A 24,721-nucleotide genomic window follows, 5' to 3' on the forward strand; every position below is an offset into this window, starting at 1 on the left:
GGAATGTTAGGCAAAGCTGTGAACAAAGACACATTGATCCTGGTCTCCATTTGGCAGTTCTGAGATTTGGCTGTATTCTTTACTGACTTACAGAGACAGGATATTAACACTGTTATCCTCAAAACTTGGACATTGTCTGTCTTCCACCACACTTTTGCCTGAGCCGTGAGAGTGCACACACCAAACAGGACCCCTTCACTTGTAGAGTTTACCACATCCATTATCTGTTTCCTGTTTTCCTTTGTTCCTACAGTTTATGTCCCTTCCTCCATCTGAAGAAGGAGGAACTAGCTGGTCACTGAATGACTTGAAAATGCCATGTGTTCAGGGAATATCACTACATTCATATACAACTGCACCACCACAGTAGTACTTGACTCTGCATAACCAGATTCTGGATTTAGAAGGACCTAGATCCTGATACAAATCAATGTGAATTTCTTTTTTGTTTTGACAGCACCCTTACATCTATCGAGTTACCTTTGCCACAGCTAATGAATCCTCAGTGTTGCTAATTAGGATGTTTAATGAAAAGGGAACGTTGAAGGATCTGATCTACAAGGTACCTGTGCAAGTTCATGGTCATAAGGAATTCTCAAGTTCCTTTAGAACCTATTATTGATACTTAGTCTCTAAGACTCCAGAGGCTAGGCCCTGAGGATTTGATGTTAGTTTCAATTGTATTTGGAATTTATTTTTATTCATGCAATAAAAACTCTACCTACTTTGGTTAAAGAGCATTCCTTTTCCCACATGAGGAAAGGTTGAACATTTAATAATTATGTCCATTACATTGCAAGCTGCTCTCTTAGGTCAGTTTTTAAGTTTGTGTTTTGCACTTAACAAAGCAGTACTGAAGAATTCGAACAATATGCAAGACTTTCGGGTCTGCTACGGGTAAGACCAGACACATCTTCACTGGGCTAGAGAAGGGATGGAATCCGGGTCAGCCTCTTTCTATCAACAACACAGACTGTTGTATTTTAAAAACTCACATCTTGCAGCTGGCCATCTCTGGTACCCCTAGCCTCTGTAGAATCCTGCCTGGTCAGGGAGTCTGTGTGCAGATATTGGCGCCTCTGCTGCTTTCTTATGTGTTCTTTGTTCTTTTCCAAAGTCAAAACCAAAAGACCCATTTCTAAAGAAGTACTGCAACCCTAAGAAGATTCAGGGCCTGGAACTCCAGCAAATAAAAACATATGGACGGCAAATATTAGAGGTAAGAGGTACTTTTGTTTAAGTTGCATTCAAATTTCATCCAAAATTGCATTATTCACCTGGAAAAGTTCTTAAGTCATATCCAAAGTCACTTAAGTTGTCTGATTACTTATAAACTGATTGCATTGTCATATTTTGCCTCAACAAGCAAATATTTGAGACTAAGGCAACAGTCACTTAGGTCTACAAAATTCTTAAAGCTTTAGCTGTTGCAATTTAGTGTCTGAGTTTTAAGAACTTTACTGTGTGGATACCAACTTTTTTTTTTTTTTTTTTTTGAGACAGAGTCTTGCTCTGTCGTCCAGGCTGGAGTGCAGTGGCATGATCTCGGCTCACTGCAAGCTCCGCCTCCCGGGCCCACGCCATTCTCCTGCCTCAGCCTCCCGAGTAAGTGGGACCACAGGCGCCCGCCCCCACTCCTGGCTAATTTTTTGTATTTTTAGCAGAGACGGGGTTTCACCATGTTAGCCAGGATGGTCTTGATCTCCTGACCTTGTGATCCGCCCGCCTCAGCCTCCCAAAGTGCTGGGATTACAGGTGTGAGCCACCGCGCCCGGCCTGATACCAACTTTTATATTATCTTTGGTTGCTTTTTATCCCTGTGCCAAGATTTTTTATTTTGTTATGTCATATACATAGCCATATGGCTCCCTTGCAGAAGTATAACCAACAGTAAGAAGCCTTTCCAACATCACCCTCTAGATCAGTATTCTCCAAGCTTCTGGGATTATGCAACCTTATCAGTAATAACCAATTTAATATCCCAATGTTATGTCTATTTAACTATAAATTATATGCATGTACTACTACACACATACATGTATGTGTATGTGTGTATATATATTTTTTTTTTGGATGGAGAGAGCATACTAATAATATATTTTGTATATTATAAGTTAAAAAAATAATATTTTTACAAACAACTAGGAAGAAAAGTTGTAATATTTTCTTCTAGTCCTTAGTGAATTACTCTGGGCACCCCACTTGGCTATCACTGCTCTAGTTCACCAGGACATTGCAGGGCTATATCTAGGCATCTCTCTTACTGGGTAAGCCACTGATTATTTACATGGCAGCTGAAAGATTTACTGCTTTTTCTGGGATCCTGTTGTGTGTTCCTATTAATAAACAGCTAAATATATTTGGAGGAGAGACTGAACTAGAGATGTTTTCTAGTTCAACCCCTTTTTCTGAATTACTGACAGAAGCACTTATATGATAGCCTCATTCATCTATGCAGGAGGATTAAGACTTTGCCCTGAAGAGAGCTGGCTGATTGGAATCAGAAAGTGCTTAAAGCAGAGCCTTTTGGCGTCACAGTTATTAATTCCAAGCATATGCAGGCTGGTTCTCTATTCTTTTGGGGAAAGAAAGAACTGATGTTGCATCTCACAGCCTCAAAACTGGAAAGTATTCAGCTTCACTTCGTTTTCCAAACAAATGGGTAGAGGTGCCATTTTTCTTCAGGAATCTTCCCAGTGACCTGTTTGGTTTTGCTTCAAAATATATTGACTAAAAAACAAAGTTTAACTTGTCTTATATCTGAATGAGTTGGGGGGAAAATGTAACTTTCCCATATGCTTTAATAGGTACTGAAGTTTCTTCATGACAAAGGATTCCCTTATGGGCATCTTCACGCCTCCAACGTGATGCTCGATGGGGACACTTGCCGGCTGCTAGACCTTGAGAATTCCTTATTGGGCCTGCCTGCCTTCTACCGATCTTATTTTTCACAATTCAGGAAAATCAATGTAAGTTGCTAAAGTATTGAAATAGCAGGTTCAGTTTTAGGTGTCAGTTATCCCCATGATCTGCTCATGTAGGAAATAGTCACCAAGTAGTGAAAGGTACAGTTGGGACAGGCCTTGCCCATCAGCCCTCAGAGCATTGCTGTATCTCTGGGAGGCTGAGTTGAAATGGCGATTGGGTAAGGAGGGAGGTGGACTCACTGATTGGAAAGCTGTGGAGGGTCGGACCAAGACCTTTGGGATACCTCATGAGGTTTTACAAAAGGCTTTGGAGTTGTATTTACATTACCAGTGAGGAGCAGGGCTGTCCCTGGGCTTTGTTTCTCTGAGGAGGCTTGGGGCAGGAGCATGGGGGTCCACAAAGCCAAAGTGAAGAGTGAACACACTGCTGCTGTTTCTTCCACAGACATTGGAAAGTGTGGATGTTCACTGCTTTGGCCACTTACTGTATGAAATGACTTATGGACGACCGCCAGACTCGGTGCCTGTGGACTCCTTCCCTCCTGCCCCGTCCATGGCTGTGGGTCAGTATGGGGTTGGGAAGGGTCTTCTGGGCCCTGGTAGTGTGCAGAGCCACTCATCCCCTTTTCAGAGTCCAGGAAAGACCCAGAGGAAGTTGCTGTCCTCCACAGCCAGAAATTCTTACCCAATTTAAAAGTAGACCAAATTTGAGTAGTTTATTTAAATACACTTCTGTGAAAATTCAGTTGGCTTGTCCATTTGTCAGGCTATCTGAAATTTCTGGGAAGTTTTCGTAAAATGCTTTAGAGCTTTGGAAGCAGGAGAATGTAAAGAGAAGTATGGCCTGTATGAGTGTGATGCAGAAGCCAGAGCCAGGCAACTTGAAGCCAGTTTCGAGGACTCAGGCAGCCGTCAGACATCAGATCAAGGCTGAAGTGAGACTTGTAAGAAACAAGAGAGGCCAGGCATGGTGGCTCACACCTGTAATCCCAGCACATTGGAAGGCTGAGGCGGGTGGATCACATGAGGTCAGGAGTTCGAGACCATCCTGGCCAACATAATGAAATCCCATCTCTACTAAAAATACAAAAATTAGTTGGGCATGGAGGTATATGCCTGTAATCCCAGCTTTTTGGGAGACTGAGGCACGAGAATTGCTTGAATCCGTCTCTTGGGAGATGGAGGTTGCAGTGAGCCGAGATTGCGCCAGTGCACTCCAGCCTGGGCGACACAGCACAACTCTGCCTCAAACAAAAACAAAACAAAACAAGCAAGCCATAGACCAGAAGCCTAGTAGATAAGAGCCTAGCAGGCCCAGACCTAGGGCAGGCAGGCAGGAATGCAGACACCCAGACAAATTGGATCCAGGAGCTCTTACATCATTTCCTACGGGGGCCGAGGGGAGCTGGAGGACAAGTGAGAGCACCTTTAGGAAGGAGGGATGAGGCCGGGCGCGGTGGCTCAAGCCTGTAATCCCAGCACTTTGGGAGGCCGAGGCAGGCGGATCACGGGGTCAGGAGATCGAGACCCTCCTGGCTAACACGGTGAAACCCCGTCTCTACTAAAAATACAAAAAACTAGCCGGGCGTGGTGGCGGGCGCCTGTAGTCCCAGCTACTCGGAGGCTGAGGCGGGAGAATGGCGGGAACCCGGGAGGCGGAGCTTGCAGTGAGCCGAGATCGCGCCACTGCACTCCAGCCTGGGCGACACAGCGAGACTCCGTCTCAAAAAAAAAAAAAAAAAAAAAAAAGGAAGGAGGGATGCAGGAACTGGTACAGATTCATCCAGGACCCTTTCATCCCCTCCACAGCCAGGCTGGCACACACAGCTGGAGCAGAGAGAGGGGAAGGCAGGGTAGCTCTTGGACCATGCCTTGGAGATATGCAAGTCCACCCTTCACCAAGCGTTACTGTGTCAAAAGAGGCAATTCAAGAGAACAGGCCCTGGGACTATTGTGTTGAATTTGAACCGCTGAAGCTGAACAGTGACCTGTGGGTAGAAAAATCTGGCTGCTCCTGTTAATAGCATCCAAGATGTTGGATGATGAGATATCAACAATTGGCATTTTGTGTGCTGGTTTTGATGAAAAGCAGGCAAGCAGCAAAATGTCTTTCAAGTTCAGAATTTTACTTCTGTGTAGTGTTTACATCTCTTTCAAGAGAACAAACACTTTTATGAATGGTATCTTGAATCCTTCCTCCAATTATCTTTGAAATATGTTTAGCTTTCTGTCAGCATGTAGTTGCTAAACCATTTCTTTTGAGTCATCGGTAATGCCAATGTTGCCAACATTCCCCCACCCCACGTATGCCATCTGTCTGTGTGTGAAGAGTTTTGACACTGTCCTGATCAGCCCGCAGACAGTTATTGCAAAGTGGTGTCAAACTTTTCATCAGCAAGTGGATTTGCCAGCGTGTTCTGTGGAACTAAAATGTGTATCTGTTCATTTCAAGTGGCCGTGTTGGAGTCTACGCTGTCTTGTGAAGCCTGTAAAAATGGCATGCCTACCGTCTCCCGGCTCTTACAGATGCCGTAAGTCAATCATATGCATTGGTTGTAATCTTGATAACTATGTTGAACACCAGACCACTGTGTCCAAGCCCCTGGTACTGTAGTAAAGACTCTTGTGGTCCCTGCAGAGTTGGCGTGGCCTGCTTGCTGATGGGCACTTGCAGCATGATGTCCTGACCCTTTGTTTGTGACCTCTCTGCTTTCCTGGTCTGATGGCTGTACTTTAACATCTGTGTCATTTTCACATGTATCTCCTCACTCAATGTTAGCATTGTGTGTACGTACATTAGCATTGGGTGTGTGTACATGTCGCAGCCCCCAGCTTAGGAAATACTGAAGGAGGGTCCTCTCAAGTGGCTCCATTCTGACCCTGCATCAGCAAACCATTTGGCCCCCAGCTGTGCATAGTTCACAAGTCACAGGGCCTTGAAGGGTCTGCCCTCCAGGAGGAGGGTAATATGTCTCTGAGTACCCATGCTTTTGCTTGTGAATTTACTGACTGGGTACTATTTATTAAACTCTAGCACATACCAGGCACTGTTCTAGGGTCTTGGAGCTCAGAAGACATTTTCTCTGAAACTGGGTTATGCATAGATCACCAGGGCAGCTGAAATAGTGCTTTGGGGCCTTCCCTTCAATTGCATTTTCTGTTCTTTCATGGAGAGGCAGCAGAGTGGTTAAGAAGGGTGTGCCTGGGGTCGGACAGACTTGGAGGTGGATTCCAGCTTCACCACTTCTACCTGGGTGACCTTGGACAAGTTTCCTAACCTTTGGAAGTAGAGTTTTGTGAACTGTGAAATGGGAATGATAATAGCAGTTCCCACCTCAGAAGGTAGTTGGGAGGATTTAATAAGGTGATTCCCAGAAGGGACCCGGCACTTAATATGTGCTCATTAAGTGTTAGTTATGCTTACTACTGAACCAGCTGATCTTTTTTGAACATCACACACCATGCAGTGTATCTGGTGCTTTGTCTGCATCAGCTTATTGTATAACAGATATACTTTGGAAACAATAATATGGGGAAACAAGGCAGGGGGGACGGCTTGAAATGCATGCAGCCAGAGTTCAGAGAAGGCAGAGATAACTTCAGGTTCCTGGTTCATTCTTTCCACAAGTGTTTAGAGAGGGCCTTCTGGAGGCCAGCTGCTGTCCTAGGCACTGTAATGAAAAGAGGAAACCAAGCCCCTGCCCCGTGGATGTGACATTCTACTGTTCCACAGACACTGAAGCATCTGTCGCCAAACCACAACCATTAATAATAATGTAATAATGTGGGCCGGGCAGTGGCTCACACCTATAATCCCAGCACTTTGGGAGGCTGAGGCAGGTGGATCACTTGAGGTCAGGAGTTTGAGACCATCCTGGCCAACGTGTGGTGAAACCCTGTCTCTACTAAGAAAATATAAAAAATTAGCTGGGCGTGGTGGCACACTCCTGATATCCCAGCTGCTTGGGAGGCTGAGGCAGAAGAATCACTTGAACTGCGGAGTTTGCAGTGAGCCAAGTTTGCAATCACTTGAACTGGGGAGTTTGCAGAGGTTGCAGTGAGCCAAGATCTCACCACTGCACTCCAGCCTGGGCGACAGAGCGAGACTCCATCTCAAAACAAAGCAAACAATGTGCATGTGGAAAAACAGACCCAGTTTGGAAAACAAACTTTCACACAAACTTTTCTAGCAAAATGCACTTGTACTTAGGAAATATCCTGTATACAGGTTAATTTACTCGAGTTTGCGTTTACATTCCCCATTCCAAAGTTCTTACATCTTTCTCTCAGTCTTCCAGTCCTTAAGTGAATCCAAACATTTTTTCTTCACCTAAGTCTTTCTACCATGTGGGCTTCAGCCATGAAAAGAGCTCTTGGATGGCCGGGCGCGGTGGCTCAAGCCTGTAATCCCAGCACTTTGGGAGGCCGAGACGGGCGGATCACGAGGTCAGGAGATCGAGACCATCCTGGCTAACACGGTGAACCCCGTCTCTACTAAAAAAATACAAAAAACTAGCCGGGCGAGGTGGCGGGCGCCTGTAGTCCAGCTACGCGGGAGGCTGAGGCGAGAGAATGGCGTAAACCCGGGAGGCGGAGCTTGCAGTGAGCTGAGATCCGGCCACTGCACTCCAGCCTGGGCGACAGACCGAGACTCCGTCTCAAAAAAAAAAAAAAAAAAAAAAAGAGCTCTTGGACAGGTGTAAACCATGTTCAATTAAAATGTGTCCTCTGGAAGTAAACAGATGTGTGGCTGAGGGACAGACGGCCCTGAGGAGCCCGTGGGGAAAGCTAATCCTGTCATTTCTGCTTGTGATGAAGTTCCCATCTTTAAAAAAGAGTAATGTAGGGCCGGGCGCGGTGGCTCAAGCCTGTAATCCCAGCACTTTGGGAGGCCGAGACGGGCGGATCACAAGGTCAGGAGATCGAGACCATCCTGGCTAATACGGTGAAACCCCGTCTCTACTAAAGAATACAAAAAACTAGCCGGGCGACGAGGCGGGCGCCTGTAGTCCCAGCTACTTGGGAGGCGGAGGCAGGAGAATGGCGTGAACCTGGGAGGCGGAGCTTGCAGTGAGCTGAGATCCGGCCACCGCACTCCAGCCCAGGTGACAGAGCCAGACTCCGTCTCAAAAAAAAAAAAAAAAAAAAAAAAAAGAGTAATGTAGCTGGGCGCGGTGGCTCACACCTGTAATCCCAGCAGTTTGGGAGGCTGAGGCGGGTGGATCACTTGAGCTCAGGAGTTGAAGACCAGCTTGGCCAACATGGCAAAACCCCGTCTCTACAAAAAATACAACAACAACAACAAAATTAGCTAGGCATGGTGCTGTGCACCATGTAATAATCCCAGCTACTTGGAAGGCTGAGGTGGTAGAATCGCTTGAGCCTAGGAATTTGAGGTTGCAGTGAGCCGTGAATGCGCACTGCACTCCAGCCTAGATGACAGAGTGAGACCCTGTCTCAAAAATAAAACAAAGTGAGGGGTGGGCATGGTGGCTCATGCCTATAATCCCAGCACTTTAGGAGGCCAAGCGGGCGGATCACGAGGTCAGGAGATCGAGACCATGCTGGCTAACACGGTGAAACCCTGTCTCTACTAAAAATACAAAAAATTAGCCGAGCGTGATGGTGGGCGTCTGTAGTCCCAGCTACCCGGGAGGCAGAGCTTGCTCTGGAGCGTGCCACTGCACTCCAGCCTGGGTGACAGAGCGAGACTCCGTCTCAAAAAAATAAAATAAAAAATAAAACAAAGTAGGGGTGCAGGATATTCAGCCAGACATACTGGCACATGCCTATAGTTCCAGCTACTCAGAAGGCCAAGGTGGGAGGATTGATTGAGCCCAGGACTTCCGGGTCAGCCTGGACAACATAACAAAACTCCATCTCTTTAAAAAGTAGGGGAGGGGCCGGGCGCGGTGGCTCAAGCCTGTAATCCCAGCACTTTGGGAGGCCGAGACGGGCGGATCACGAGGTCAGGAGATCGAGACCATCCTGGCTAACACGGTGAAACCCCGTCTCTACTAAAAAGTGCAAAAAACTAGCCGGGCGAGGTGACGGACGCCTGTAGTCCCAGCTACTCGGGAGGCTGAGGCAGGAGAATGGCGTAAACCTGGGAGGCGGAGCTTGCAGTGAGCCGAGATCCGGCCACTGCACTCCAGCCTGGGTGACAGAGCGAGACTCCGTCTCAAAAAAAAAAAAAAAAAAAAGTAGGGGAGGGGCAGGAGGCATATTCAAAGAAAGACTCACTTATAGCTGTTTGGGTGCTACCCAAGCAACCATTTCTATTCTTTGACCTGTTTTACCCAGCAGTTCAGAGTTGTTCATGCTTTCCCTCTCTTCCTCTCTCCCTCTCTCCCTCTCTCCGTCTCTCCCTCTCTCCGTCTCTCCCTCTCTCCCTCTCTCCTCTCCCCTCCCCTCCTCTCCCCTCCCCTCCACTCCACTCCCCTCCCCTCCCCTCTTTTCTTTCCCTCCCCCTTCCCCTTCCCTTCCCTCTCCCCCTCCTTCTTTTTGAGAGTCTTGCTGTGTTATGCAGGCTGGTCTTAAACTCCTGAGCTCAAAGGGTCCTCCCACCTCTAGCTCTGGAGTAGCTGGGACTACAGGCGCATGCCACTGTGCCCAGTCACCCAGTTCATACTATTGTTTTTTTTCTCTTCTTTTCTTTTTTTTTTTTTTTTTTTAGGTAAAGTCTCGTTCTGTTGCCCAGGCTGGAGTGCAGTGGTGTGATCTTGGCTCACTGCAAACTCCGCCTCCCGGGTTCAAGTGATTCTCTTGCCTCAGCTTCCCGAGTAGCTGGAACTACAGGTGCGCACCACCATGCCTGGCTAATTTTTGTATTTTTAGCAGAAACAGAGTTTCACCATGTTGTCCAGGCTGATCTTGAACTCCTGACCTCAGGTGATCCGCCTGCCTCAGCCTCCCAAAGTACTGAGATTACAGGTGTGAGCCACTGTACCTGGCTCATGCTATTGTTTTTAATATACTTTTTTTGTGGTCACATGGGTAATTTTTTAATCATTTTTTATTATTTTTATTTTTAACTTTTAGGTTTGCGGGTACATGCAAAAGTTTGCTATGTAGGTAAACACATGTCATGGGGGTTTGTTGTACATACTTCATCATCCAGCTATTAAGCCCAGTACACAATAGTTATTATTTCTGCTCCTCTCCCCACCCCTCCCCCTAAGTAGACCCAGTGTCTGTTGTTTACTTTTTTGTAATAACATACCTTTTATTATTTTTTTTGAGACGGAGTCTTGCTCTGTTGCCCAGGCTGGAGTGCAGTGGTGCAATCTTGGCTCGCTGCAGCCTCTGCCTCCTGGGTTCCAGGGATTCTCCTGCCTTAGCCTCCCAAGTAGCTGGGACTATAGGCACGCACCACCACACCCGGCTAATTTTTGTATTTTTAGTAGAGATGGGGTTTCACCACACTGCCCACTCTGGTCTCGAACTCCTGACCTCAAGTGATCCCCTTGCCTCAGCCTCACAGAGTGCTGGGATTACAAGACATGAACCACCATGCCTGGCCAGTAATATATTTTTGAAGAGAGAATTGATTTACTTCAAAAGCTACTGCTTTTTAAAATGAAGTATGAGAAATACTTAGAAGAAAATTACTTTCCTGTTAGATTCCAATCAGGACAGTTCCTTTCTATTTGAACATTTTTATGTTACTGAACTCTAGAATAAATTTTATCCTCTTCTGAGGCAAGAAAAATAGCAGAAAACTATTCTATTTAGAAATATCTACTGCATATATTATTTGCGATATTTTTGCAAATTAGCGTTCGCAAAAGTAATTTCTTAAAAATGCAATATTGCCTATAGCGGGGAAACCCCCTCTAATACACAGCTGTCCCAGATATCCTAGTAACACAGTGGGAAGGGGGTCACAATGGGTAACTTGCAAACCCCTTTGCATTTGTTAATGAACATGGAATGGTGGATGGGGCCGGGGGCTGGAGGATGTGGTGCAGGGAAGGGAGACCTCATGGGCTGAAGGTGTCTTAATCTGCTTTAATCCTAGTCTGAGAGTGCACCTGGTTCAAGAAAGATTTTTGTTTGTTTCTTTTCTTTACAGATTATTCAGTGATGTTTTGCTAACCACTTCTGAAAAACCACAGTTTAAGGTAAAGACAATTATATTGTTTTTTGGTTTGTGACATAACTAAGTTGACTTTGAAAGTTAGCTGTATTTTTAGCCAAAAAAAGAAAAGATATATAATAGGGAAAATTTAGAAACAATCTAAATGTCCTACAATTAGGGGCTAGGTTAATAATTTATGGTACATCTATTTGATAATATAATTAAAAGTGAAATTGATAAAGACATTGTAGTAATATGGGAAATTATTTAGATTTGTTCTTAGGTATAAAAAAATAAGATAATGTGTAAAACAACATACCTATCTAGAAACAAGCCTGGAAGGAAGTCTTCTCCTGGGAAGCAGTGGTGTTATGTGTCATGGAAAGAGAGTGGGCTTCAGAACCCAAAAAAACAGAATGATATCTTACTTTGTTCTTATAATATTAGCTGTTATCTACAGCAGGGTTTTTCAACCACGGCATTTGACGTTTTGGGCCAGATGATTCTTTGTTGTGGGGGTTGCCTGTGCGTGGTAGGATGTGAAGCAGCATCCCTGACCTCACCACTAGATTCCAGCAATACTCCTTGCCTCTCTCCTGCACTGTGACAACCAAAAATGTCTCCAGACATTGCTAAATGTCTCCTGGGGGGTGGTATGCAAAACTGCTCCCAGTTGAGAGCTGCTGACCTGTGGGCAAGCACTTAATCTTTGAGTCTGCATGTACTCATGTGTAAAATTGGTGAGTAATGTATGTCTGTTGTCATTAGACAACTGAGGCCATCTACAGAAACTCCTTGTCTGGGCCATGGCTCTTGGCAGTGCTCACTGTGAGTGCAATTTGGGTGGGAAGATAAAAGGTAATTCTCCCTCTCTTTTCTATATTCCAAAAGAACATGTAGTACTGTTAGGATGAAAATAAATTTAGAAAACAAAAGAAAAAAAAAGAAAGAAAACCAAGGGTTAGAAGATTGTGTCAGTGCGAGAGGTGCTTTCCTCCGTTCTGTTTTGAAAGTTAGAGGAATTCTGACAGTAATAGCTTCTTTGGATCTGCAGTAGGAGAGAAAAAACATTTAAATTATAATCTTCTTCAATGAAACATCTTAGGAAACTTCTTCAGCCTTGTCAATAAATATATTCTCCTCCAACCCTGACAGTCCAGCCTCTAGGATTCAGGAATTTAGACCTCGCTCTTCCCCTAAGCCAGAGAGCCTATGCAACAAAGATAGTAAGATTTTAAAATCCAACATTAATTATTATATGTACACTGACTTTCTGGAAAGATATACAGGAGACTGGTAACATTGGTTTCCTCCATGGATGTAGGTAGGAGACTTTTCACTGTGTATGTGCCCTTTTATACCTTGGGATTTTAAACCATGTGACTGTATTACCTACTTACAGCTTTTTTTTTTTTTTTTTTTTTGAAATTTTTACAGAATAACGAAGATAAAAAGTTCAACATGATCTGGGGATCTTATTTTCCAGGACTGGACTACTCATGGTTTAAAAAGCTAATAAATTAAGAAATGGCCCAGGCGCGGTGGCTCATGCCTGTAATCCCAGCACTTTGGGAGGCTGAGGCAGGTGGATCATTTGAGGTCAGGAGTTCCAGACCAGCCTGGCCAACATGGCAAAACCCTGTCTCTACTAAAAATACAAAAATTAGCCAGCCTTAGTGGCAGGTGCCTGTAATCCCAGCTACTCGGGAGGCTAAAGCAGGAGAATTGCTTGGACCCGGGAGGCAGAGGTTGCAGTGAACTGAGATCACACTGCTGCACTCCAGCCTGGGTGACAAAGTGAGACTCTGTCTCAAAAAAAAAGAAATGATGGAGGCAGAGGTTGCAGTGAGCTGAGATCATGCCAGTGCACTCCAGCCTGGGGAACAGAGTGAGACTCTGTCTCAAAAAAAACAAGAAAGAAATGATAGGCTCAGAAACAAACTGGGCTGTTGTTAGGAATGTCTCCCAACAGGGAAGGCTGGAAAGTTTAATCTTGTAAAATTCAGAACATAAATCTCTCACAAAGAAAATATCTATGAAGTTATAAAATAATAACTGGTTGAATTCGTGTATGTTCCAATAAGCTTTATGTAATTTAAAAAAACATTTTTTTTCTTTTGAGACAGAGTCTCACTCTTGTTGCCCAGGCTGGAGTACAATGGTGTGATCTCGGCTCACTTCAGCCTCCACCTCCCGGGTTCAAGCAATTCTTCTGCTTCTGCCTCCCGCGCAGCTGGGATTACAAGCATGTGCCACCACGCCTGGCTAATTTTTGTATTTTTAGTAGAGACGGGGTTTCATCATGTTAGTCAGGCTGGTCTTGAACTCCTGACCTCAGGTGATCCAACCACCTTGGCCTCCCAAAGTGCTGGGATTACAGGCATGAGCCACTGTACCCAGCCAATTTTTTTAATTTTTAATTTTAATGTTAATTTTTTTTTTTTTTTTGAGGTAGGCGATTTTTTGTTGCCAGGCTGGAGTGCAGTGGTGCAATGACAGGGCTCAGTGCAGCCTCAATCTCCTGGGCTCAGGTGATCCTCCTGCCTCAGCCTGTTGAGTAGCTGGGACAACAGGCATATGCCACCACACCCTGCTCATTTTTTAATTTTTTGTAGAGACAGGGTCTCACTATGTTGCCCAGGCTAGTCTTGAACTCTTGGCCCCAAGTGGCCTCCCAAAGTGCTGGGATTACAGGTGCGAGCCACTGTACCTGACCTAATTTTAAATTTTAAATTTTTATAAAAAATACAATATAAAATTTACTCTCTGAACCATTTTTAAGTGTACAGTTTAGTGGTGTTAACTATCTTCACATTGTTGTATAACAGATCTCTAGAGCTTGCAACCTGAAACTCTATACCTGTAGAATAATAACTCCCCATTTCTCCCTCCCCACAGCTCCTGGCAATCACTATTGTACTTTGTTTCTATGATCTTGACTACTCTAGAAACCTTATATAAGTATTTATCCTTTTGTGAATCATTTATTTCACTTAGCATAATGTCCTCAATGGTCATCTATATTGTAGCATGTGACAGTATTTCCTTTTTTTTAAGGCTGAATAATATTCCATTGTATGTATATGCCACACTTTGTTTATCCATTCATCTGTTGATGAACATTTAGGCTGCTTTTACCTCTTGTCTATCATGAATAATGCTACAGTTTACATGAGTGTGCAAATATCTTTTTGAGATCCTGCTTTTGATTCTTTTGGATATATACCCAGAAGTGGAATTCCTCATGTGGTAGTTCCATTTTGTAGTTTTTTGAGGCACCTCCATAATGTTTTCCATAGCAGCTCTACTCCTCTACATTTCTACCAGCAGCGTATAAGGATTTCAGTTTCTCCACATTCTCACCAATACTTATCTTATTATTTTAATAGTGGCTATCCTAATGGGTGTAAGGTGATGTCTTATTGTGGTTTTGATTTACATTTCTCTAATGACTAAAGACATTGAGTGTCTTTTCATATGTTTGTTGGCCATTTGTATGTTTTCTTCAGAGAAATGTCTATGTCTTTTGCCTCTTTTTAATTGGGTTACTTACATTTTGTTGTTGAGTTGTTGGAGTTCCTTTATATAGTCTGGATATTAACCCCTTATCAGACCTATGATTTGCAAATACTATGTCCCATTCCTTGAGTTGTCTTTTTACTCCGTAGTTCTTTGTTGCACCAATGTTTTATTTATTTTTCTTTTTTTTCTTTTGGAGATAGGGTCTTGCTCTGTTGCTTAGGCTGGAGTGCAGCAGCACAGCCTCATGCTCTCAAAGTGTTGGGATTACAGGCGTGAGCCACCGTGCCCAGCTGCACCAAAGTTTTAAATTGATGAAGTTTAATTATTTTTTCTTTTATTGCCTGTGCTTTTGGTGTCATATCCAGGAAATCATTGCCAAATCCAGTGTCATGAAGCTTTTCCCCTGTGTCTTTTCTTTTAGGAGTTTTATAGTTTTAGGTCTTCCATTTAGGTTTTGAATCCATTTTGAGTTAATTTTTGTTTATGGTGTAAGGTAAGGGTCCAGCTTCATTCTTTTGTATGTGGATATCCAATTTTCCCGGCACCATTATTGAATATACTGTCCTTTCCCCCATTGTATGTTCTTGGAAGCCTTGTCAAAGATTATTTGACCATATCCACAAGGGTTTATTTCTGGACTCTCTCTTCTTTTCCATTGGTCTATGTATCTGCCTGCATGTCAGTACCACACTGTTTTAATTATTGTAGCTATGTAATAGGTTACAAAATCAGGAAACGTGAGGCCTTCAACTTTGTTTTTCTTTTTCAGATTGTTTTGGCAATTTACAGCCCTTGAGAATCACTTGAATTACTTGAAACATATCATGTTTATTTATGTTTTAGTTTATGTGTTCATTGCTAAAAAATGCTAGAGAAGTGAGTGTGTTAGGGATACCAGAAGTGGCTGGGGTAGGATTTGAATGGACAGCTTTAACTGATTTTATTCCAAATGGCTCTTGATAACCACCTGCTCCTTCATTTACTCCAGGACTTGGGAGTATCTCCAGCCACCTGTTTCAACGGATGATGTACTTTTATCTCCTTTCAGATCCCTACAAAGTTAAAAGAGGCATTGAGAATTGCCAAAGAATGTATAGAGAAGAGACTCATTGAAGAACAGAAACAGGTAAATTGATAACAGTTCCTCTTTACCTTTTAGCGTCCCCATCTTCTGCCGTGGTTTTTATAGTGATTGACATTTGACTGTTCACTCCACAAATATTTTAAGCATACTTACTTTCAGCCAGCCTTTAGGCTGAATGCTGCCCCGCAGAGCTGGATACTTGACAGTCCTGCCCTTAGTCCTGCTTAGTCTATGTGGGAAACAAACATGTCCAGGAAGGGCAGTCTGGGTTTCTGATCAGGGCATGCTGGCTGGTGGTAATTGGGGGCATGCATGGTCCATGCTATCTCACCACATTCTTCTTCTGTAAAAGAGGGGAAGGCAGGAAGGCATTAGGGGCATGAGAAAGGACCTCTTCCTCTGGCATACTCCTCTACCTGGCATCCAGACCCGAGCCAGGAAGTAGACAGCCTGAGCAAGGAAAGTTTTTTTTATCCAAATAAAATGTGGTTTGCCAAAACATGTTGGAGAAGATTTTCATTAGGAAGCTGCCTTCTGTGGGATATGCTTATATCTTATGGTCTCTTAAAGATTCACCAGCATCGAAGACTGACAAGAGCTCAGTCACACCATGGATCTGAGGAGGAAAGAAAGAAAAGAAAGATTTTAGCTCGAAAGGTAAGTCTGGTGTCTCTCTACATTCCCTCCATGAGTTCATGAGTACATGTGAAGAAAGCTCTAGGTTAATGGTGCCCATTTAATGACAGATGACTGTGCTATATCTCCTTGAAAGCTAAGACTATTTCCATATGACTGGGGTGCAGCTTTTTTGGAAAAAAAAAAAAAAAAAAAAGAGCCATATGATAATCAGCAGAGAAATGGCCCATGTAGTTTCCTAGCTTGCTGGGCAGATCATGGCATAATGTATGTAATTGGAGGAAACAATTGGCCTGAGCAAGTAAAGTCAGCGTTTGTTGTTTTATTTCCCCCTTTAGTTTTGGCTGGGACTTCTTCACTGTATTAAGTTATGGGGCTGAGTATGACCTTGTCTGTAGCTAGTTTAATGGTATGCCTGGGAAATATTTTTATTCTGACTTCCAGCTTCACTGTGTTTATTCTTTGCTTTCCTCTCCCCCCTCCCCCTTTTATTTTATTCTTAAAGAAGTCAAAACGATCTGCTCTTGAAAATAGTGAGGAGCATTCAGCGAAGTACAACAACTCCAATAATTCAGGTAACTGGCTATAGATGATAATGGGACCCAGGACCCAGAGGTCAGGGTCAGGAGTCTCTAGTTGGTCAAGAGGTCTTGAGTTCTGCTGGCCAGAAACTGGGCAATGTAGTAATGACTACAGAGAACAAAATAACTTTGTCTCTAATGAAGGATTGCAACAGCATTCATAGGCTTACAGCACTCAAATGCTAGAAGGGACTTCTGAGGTAATTGGGTAGCTCACCTTCTTCCCTGATGGCAGAACTTGATCAACTAAAGACACAGGAGCATTAGCCATGGGAGGAAAACAGATCTGACTTAAAATGTAAGGCCTCCTGTTTTTTAGTAGAGCCTGCATGAACAGAAATGACCTTAAATCCTGGCTGCTGCTCTGGACCCCATGTGATAGGAGGATGTGCCTTCCTGTGTGAATTAAGGAAAGGACTCGATGGTGTGTGGGGATGGCAAGAAACCGAGATGGTACAAAAAGCACCATCCTGAGTTGGCAGTCCTTGCTGCCACTCCCAGCTGTCCCTCACCCAGCTCTGCTGGCTTTGGGCGATAATGTCCCATCTTTGGAAATCAGAGCCAGATTGAATGATCCCTGGGGGCCTTCCAGTTTTTCTAATTTATGAATCTGTAAAGTAGAGCCCACATAGAGAAGGGAGGGTTTCACCCTAGTTACCAAGCAGTTTTGGCTTAGCCCTGGAGGGCCATGGGAAGGGGAGATTTTTGGGTTGGGGAATACCTGCTTATATTTTAGGCAGAGGAAGGACAGAGCAGAGAGGGGGAATTTGAAGATGCAAAAGAGACGGTGACTGGCAGGGGTGCCAGGGGGGTAGAAAGCCAAGGGTTAGCATCCAAAGCCCAGCTATCAGTGTCAGCTTTGAGGAAACCCATGCATCTCTTCCTAGCAGTAGGATTTGGTGGGGGCAGGTGAAGAGGCAGAGATGTTTAAAAATAGAAGGGAGGAAATTGGGGGTATTCACAGGTCATGCCTCAGTCTTCTCAGTGAAGTCAGGGAAGAGAATGTCTGCCTGGGGTGTGAGGAGAAAAGTGTACAAGATGATTAGACTGCAGCCCTGAGGGCTGGATGAGCCATAGCTGGAGAATGCAAGTGGCATGGCCAGAGCTGGAGATTGGAAGCCGTGAATAGAGAAAGTCCATAGACTCCAGAAGGAGAGTGAGAGTCACATTGACACCACTGCAGAGTCCAGACTGGAGAAGGGCTCAGGGAGAGCTGCAAAGGAGAGGAAGGAGGGGAGGTCCCAAAGAGGACCAGTGCAGGCTCCTCGGGGGTGAATGCTGTTGTGGCTGGCGGGTAATTTCAGAATTGGAAGCCTATTTTCTCCATGGTTGATGGGAGGGTCATGGACCAGTCATGGTCATTACTATGCTGAGACTCGTGACTCCAAACAGCAGTCATTCTGTCCAGTGGCTAATTTTTTATAGAGCAGAGAAAGCCTGACAGTGTGCTCTCTACCTTCTAAGACCCTGCCTGCCTGCAAAGCTGTGTCACGTGCAGCCAGGTGGGACTCAAGGACTTCAGGATACCCCAGTGCCCTCAGGAGTTTAGGAAAATGAAGTAGCATTTGATGGATATATACAGATAATTCCCAAACCCTACTGGAATCAGGCAGTCAAGCTTCTCCCCATTAAAGTTCATTAGCACTACAAACAGTATAAAGACAGCATGCATTGAGTTTTACCCTCTTTTTCAGTGAAACACCCTCATATTTTATAGGGAACTGAGGGAATATTGCAAATAGAAAAGTATTAAGCTGGAGGGAGGTGTGGCTTGATCAGGACATTTCTCATGATGGCCAGTGTCCATGAGGCACCAACATGACCTGTGGGTAGTAAGTGAAGTGATGGCTGGGGCCTTAACCACACCAGCTCTGGATGCTTCTCGGGCATGTGATGACAGCCCTCCCTTTGGGTGTGTGTGCCTGTCAGCACATCAGAAAGCACCTGACTAGGGAGATTTGGTTAACCTCTCCATAGGATCTCTATGTGTGGGAGGGGGCTTTCTGTGTCCACGGAAAGGCTTATGTAGGAACCTCTGCTAATTGGGCCATTTCATGTCAGCTCAGGAAGATATTTTCTAGGGATCACCAAGTAATGGGGAGATACTGAGAACGTGGGAATATTTGCAATATAATAAAGGTTACTAGATCCAGAAAAAGCATGCAACAGGTAGGATTTTGCACATTGTTTTAATGTGAATAAGGGTATTTAGTGATTCTAGATAAGAAAAGGCCTGTGAAATCCATGAACTGAATAGACCGTATCTAGTTGACTCTTCTTGCTGATAAAATGGAACTTCTGCAGAATGTGTTACCGGGTAGATGCTGTAGGGAGCTCTCCCTTCCTTTGGAAGCCCCCAGCAGGCTGCTCTGCACCTCTCTGTCCCCTGTACCACTTGTGGCCTCTGTCATTTGTCATTACCCATGAGTGGAGGTTGGGTCAGGAAAAGATACTGCAGCCAGTTGCATAAGCTGTTGATTGTGCAAAGTTTCAAACCAGGCAGGCTTTGGGGAGCAGTGGGAGGCAAGGAGCTTTTAGTAGCTTGGGAAGGAGGTGGACCTTGCACCAGAGTAAAAGCCTGTCATTGGGTCCAGTCTCTGAGGTTTTTGTCCCTCATCATCTTGTTTCACAAGGCTCACACACTAAGCCAAGTATAGATTCTCAGACAGCAGTGGGTCCCAGCCTGGGCCAAATTCCAAATGTCTTTCGTTGGTCCCCATGAGGGTTTCTCTGTGTTTTATCTTAGCAGGATCTGGGGCCAGCTCACCTCTCACGTCCCCGTCATCGCCAACTCCACCCTCTACATCAGGTTAGTGATGGAGTAAAGTGACATGCCACCTTCCTGTCTGCCAACAGGAGGAGCAGGCTTTGCCTCTTCCTGCCTTGGCCCAACAATTTCAGGGGTTAGATAGCAGCAGCTTTCTCAATAGAGATCAGTGGGAGTGCAAATAAGCAGTGTCATTTGGGAGAGCTAAGGGGCTAGATTTCCAAGCTCAGTTTTCACAGGGAATGGACCAGTTTCAGGGCCACTAGCCACCCCCTGGCTCCAGCTTGCTGTCTTTGCTGAAAAGTTTCATGCAGAGCTCCTCAGATTGGAGCCTGTCTTGGTACGTGCTCAACTGAACAACACAAACACACTGTGGCCCAGGGGTCCTGTCCTGCTGGCCTCTCTCCTCAGGGAGCCCGTCCATAGGGTCAGTTTTGTCACAGAGCACAACTGGTCTAGGTGGAGGAGTGAAAGAGTCACTGTGTTTCTGATTTTCTGGCAATGATTTGACTCTGTTTTGCTCTGTAATGTATTTAATTATCTGAATATTTTTCTGTTATTAGCCTTTGTTTCTCCTTTGTAAATTAGATACAAGTTTTGATTGAAAAATGTAAAAAGAATTTATCTTGGAGATTGCTTATAAAAATAATCTCTGATTTTGTGGAGTAGCCCCATGATATCTTTCATTTTTGAGCCAAGATGTCTCTCCTAAAGTCTTTTGCAAGCCCAGTAAAAACAGTTGGGACACCAGTATCCCCTTTTGCTTCTTTTTTTTTTTTTTTTTTTTTTTTTTTTGAGACGGAGTCTCGCTCTGTCGCCCGGGCTGGAGTGCGCCCGGCCCTCCTTTTGCTTCTTAAATGAACCAGTTGTTTTAGATGTGCGAGGAGCTGCTTCTGCCACTCAGAGCTTGCTGGCTGTGCTTGGAAGGGTTCCTACAGCTGTGTGAAGGGAGAGTCACTGGCAGGGGGTTGGTATATGAGTTGATCCCATATTTATTGTTAATACCTAACACAGCACCCAGGAGCTGCCAAGAGCTTTCCCCAACTCCACTCAAATGCTTCTAACTGACCCTGCTAAGAAAACGAGAGCAAGCAAACACAAGGGGACTAGTGTGAATGACTTACTTCTGGCTGAGGGTGGTTACTGGTGCCTTACTACTGAATGTTCTAGGGCCAGGGCCTGTTTTGGGTAGCAGAGTTCCTGGTCCATGGGAGGATATTCTTGTCCTTATCTTACTTTGTCAGATTTCCCAAGAAAGCCCCCAAATGTTGATCAAGACAGAAAATAGGCCTTTTTTGTCTTTTGTGGAGATAAACTGTTTAGTCCAATCAGAAATGTGTGGTGATCTACTGCCCAGACTATATTGAGCCATTTCCTAGAAGATAGGATGTTAATTTAACACCACTTGGGCATATTAAGAATATTGGGGCCGGGCGCGGTGGCTTAAGCCTATAATCCCAGCACTTTGGGAGGCCGAGACGGGCGGATCACGAGGTCAGGAGATCGAGACCACCCTGGCTAACACGGTGAAACCCCGTCTCTACTAAAAAATACAAAAAACTAGCTGGGCGAGGTGGCAGGCGCCTGTGGTCCCAGCTGCTCGGGAGGCTGAGGCAGGAGAATGGCGTAAACGCGGGAGGCGGAGCTTGCAGTGAGCTGAGATCCAGCCACTGCACTCCAGCCTGGGCGACAGAGCGAGACTCCGTCTCAAAAAAAAAAAAAAAAAAAAGAAAATTGGAGAAAATTAATAATGAAAATCCATAAATCCTCCTTTAACAAGCAAGGCGCTTGAGGCACCTGTTTCAGGGTTCACAGCCCTTCTCTGTGTGGTTAGATCTGCCCCTGCTCAGTTGACAGTTGGTTCTTATCTCTAAATGCCTTTGGGAATTTACAATCTATTTGGACTTTTGGGGGGAATTCTCTAATTTATCTGTGTTTAAATGGGCGCTGTCTCATACAGTAGCAAGTCTGCATGAGATAAGGTAACTTTTAGAATGAGAGAAAAAAAGAGGAATCTTGTGTAAGTAGAGTCAATATTGGGAAAACTTGGAGGTGAGTGGGAGGGGCATTCCTGTGAATTTGATAGCACCCAGCCTGAAGGGGAGTCTTGAGGATTTAGAAGGAAAACATGTGAGGCCCCAGCACAATGCCTGGCAGAGTGAGCGTGCCTGGCAGAGATGAGAGGTTCCCAGCAAATATTGGCTCCTCCTTTCTTTTATCTTCTTAATGTTTTGTTGATGAAATTGACTCAGCCTGCAATCTGACCTCTGCTGGGCATTTCCTGTAATGCATCTCATGAAAATGGTAACTAATATTTAGCATTTGCCTGGCAACCTAGCATTTCAGGCCCTAAGCATTTCAACCCAAGGGAGTTTATTCATTCAAGATGTAGTCAAGGTGCATTTACTGAGAACCTACTGGTTTGCTAAGGACTGTGCTTGGCCCTGGGTTACAGAAATGGCTAGACAAGGCCCTAGCTCTTGTGGAGTCACATTTCCAGTGCCTCTCAGAAGCTTCAAAACAGTAGACACTGTTTAGGAAAAAATTCACACTCAAAGTGTTTTTTCTTATTCTGTCACTCAACACTATAATAATCAACAGACTTCTGTGACCAAACGTCAGGGCATGGGGGAGTGAGTGGTTCTGTCCACCACCAGGTAAGCAATCAGTTTTGCTGTGGATACCAGCTGGGTATCTTCTCATGCAATTCTGACACTATCTACCTGGAGATAGCATCAGACTCCACAGGTTGAGGCTCAATCCCTAAAACGACTTGCTCTTTCTGACACCATTTGCAAGGATAGGACTCCAGAACTTTTGACCAACCAGCTTCAAGTAGGAGTTCCCACAGCTCCCTCTTTAGTTTCTGTTACTTTGCTGGAGCAGCTCACAGAATGCAGGGAAGCACGTTTACTGGTTTATTATAAAGGATGTTACAAAGGATACATATGAAAAGATGCATAGGGCGAGGTGTGGGGGAAGGAGCTTCCATGCCTTCCCTGGGCACATCACCCTTCAGGAACCTCCGCATGTTCAGCTATCAGGAAGCTCTCCAAACCCTGCCCTCTTGGGCCTTTTATGGAGATATCTTCAGATAGGCATGATTGACAACCATATAGAAATGTTGTTATAGAACCCAATTTGGGTCCGTTCACCCAGTGCAATAAAACCAGATCCCCACACCAAGGCTGTTTCAGTGATAGAAAGGAAGGCATTTATTGCAAAGTGCTGTGCAAGGAGGACCAGGCAGTGAAATGCTCAAAAATCTGACCTTCCAGGTGGCTTACAGGCAAGGATTTTTAACAGTGGGGTAAATTTCAGGAAAACAGAAGCTACAGGCAAAATTACAAATCAGTACACCGAGGTTGCACATTGGTTTAAGTTTAAAAGGGCAGGACATCTTGGGGGTAGGGGGTGCTCACAGGTAGATTCAGAGATCTAACTTGCAGTTGATCTTAGTTGCAGAAGCTCTAAGAATTTTGGGGTCAGTAGAAAAATGCTAACTTGCTAGGAGGGTGACTTTCTCCAAGCCTCTCAGGAAGAAACTTAGAACAAAGGACAGTGGGATCCATAATAGGTACAGTTTAGTCTTCTTTTCCTCCTAATCTGGCATCTTTGTGGTGAGGGTCTTCAGTGGGCGCCTGAGCCTTTGAAAGACAACTCAGGGACATATGTTAAGATCTTATCTTTAGTTTGTGTAGGGCAAGGGAACTTCTCTGGAGCTTTAACTTCCTTGGCTATTGTTCTTAAGCCACTTATTAACTTCTTGTTTACCAAGTTACTTAATTACCTCTAGGGCTAGCTGGATGCCTGAAATTTTTCTTAAAGGAACATTTGGATTTTTCCTTATTTCCATGCCTTGAGGTTTACAGGTCCCTAAAAGTTGGGGGTGGTCCCAGTTCCATCTCAGTGTGATTGGACAAAAAGGGTATGATATAACCCCAGCAAGGCCTGTTTGTTCAGATTCTGCTTGGCCTCTCTGTACAACTTTCCTTCTTCTAGGGTATGGGGCATGTGTAGGAGATACTTAGCAAATCTTTGATTTACATAGGCTTGCTCTGCCTTCAAGGCCTCTGGGGAGTGACAGCAGGACTCTGTGCCTAGGTATTACACCATTTTTGTTTTTGAGACAGAGTCTCGGTCTGTTGCCCAGGCTGGAATGCAGTCGTGCAGTCTTGGCTCACTGCAACTTCCACCTCCTGGGTTCAAGCGATTTTTATGTCTCAGCCTCCCGAGTAGCTGGGATTATAGGCACTCACCACCACGTCTGGCAAATTTTTTTGTATTTTTGGTAGAGATGGGGTTTCACTATGTTGGCCCAGCTGGTCTTGAACTCCTGACCTCAAAGTGATCCACCTGCCTTGGCTTCCAGAGTGCTGCGATTACAGGCTTGAGCCATTGTGCCCAGCCAGGATTGCAACTTTTGGCTGGCCAGCCCCTGTTTAGGCTGTTCTTCCTTGCAGAACTAGAGGTCGGCCTTCTTCTGGGCTCAAGTGATCCTCCTGCCTCAGCCTCCTGAGAGACTGACTATAGGCGTGCACCACCACATCAAGCTAATTTTTAAATTTTTTGTAGAGACAGGGGTCTCACCATGTTGCCCAGGCTGGTCTCAAACTCCTAGGCACAAGTGCTTCTCTCACCTCAGCCTCCCAAATTGCTGGGATTATAGATGTGAGCCACAGCGCCTGGCCTCACAGTTCTTTCTAATCAAGCACACTCTAAATCCTAAATCCACTGTGCACTCTGGCCTTTGGCAGTTTGCTCAGCAATAGATCAGCTTAGGTAAGTTGAATTCAGCAGCAGTGCCTTTCTTCCCTAAAGCATCAGTTGTAAGCACATTTATGGCAGCTAAAGGTGGTCTTAATCTCAGTTTCTAAGTGAAGGAGTCTTACTCTTTTTTTTTTTTTTTTTGAGATGGAGTCTCGCTCTGTCGCCCAAACTGGAGTGCAGTGGCCAGTTCTCAGCTCACTGCAAGCTCCACCTTTCGGGTTCACGCCATTCTCCTGCCTCAGCCTCCCGAGTAGCTGGGACTACAGGCGCCCGCCACCTCGCCCGCCTAGTTTTTTGTATTTTTTTGTATTTTTTAGTAGAGACGGGGTTTCACCGGATTAGCCAGGATGGGCT

The 24,721-nt window shown here is 44.8% G+C and overlaps 1 protein-coding gene across 13 annotated transcripts in view; it reads left to right on the forward strand.

The window, feature by feature from the left end:
* Nucleotides 1-24,721, forward strand: part of PXK (PX domain containing serine/threonine kinase like) — a 101,280-nt gene that overhangs the window by 66,867 nt on the left and 9,692 nt on the right. For 6 of the 13 annotated variants that reach the window (XR_004436910.1, XR_004436912.1, XR_004436916.1 and 3 more), the window contains 10 exons: nt 458-562; nt 1,118-1,219; nt 2,808-2,969; nt 3,373-3,490; nt 5,380-5,458; nt 11,002-11,050; nt 15,578-15,655; nt 16,184-16,270; nt 16,755-16,824; nt 19,577-19,639. Coding sequence is in view for 6 of the 13 variants with exons in the window: in XM_033210272.1 (XP_033066163.1) it covers nt 458-562; nt 1,118-1,219; nt 2,808-2,969; nt 3,373-3,490; nt 5,380-5,458; nt 11,002-11,050; nt 15,578-15,655; nt 16,184-16,270; nt 16,755-16,824; nt 19,577-19,639 (913 nt within the window). In the remaining 7 variants the exon portion in view is untranslated. The remainder of the gene's footprint in view (nt 1-457; nt 563-1,117; nt 1,220-2,807; nt 2,970-3,372; nt 3,491-5,379; nt 5,459-11,001; nt 11,051-15,577; nt 15,656-16,183; nt 16,271-16,754; nt 16,825-19,576; nt 19,640-24,721) is intronic. The other 7 variants (XR_004436913.1, XR_004436911.1, XM_033210274.1 and 4 more) reach the window with 2 other exon arrangements.

Source organism: Trachypithecus francoisi, unplaced genomic scaffold (genome assembly GCF_009764315.1).
Source record: "Trachypithecus francoisi isolate TF-2019V2 unplaced genomic scaffold, Tfra_2.0 Lachesis_group0, whole genome shotgun sequence".
Lineage (NCBI taxonomy): Eukaryota > Metazoa > Chordata > Mammalia > Primates > Cercopithecidae > Trachypithecus > Trachypithecus francoisi.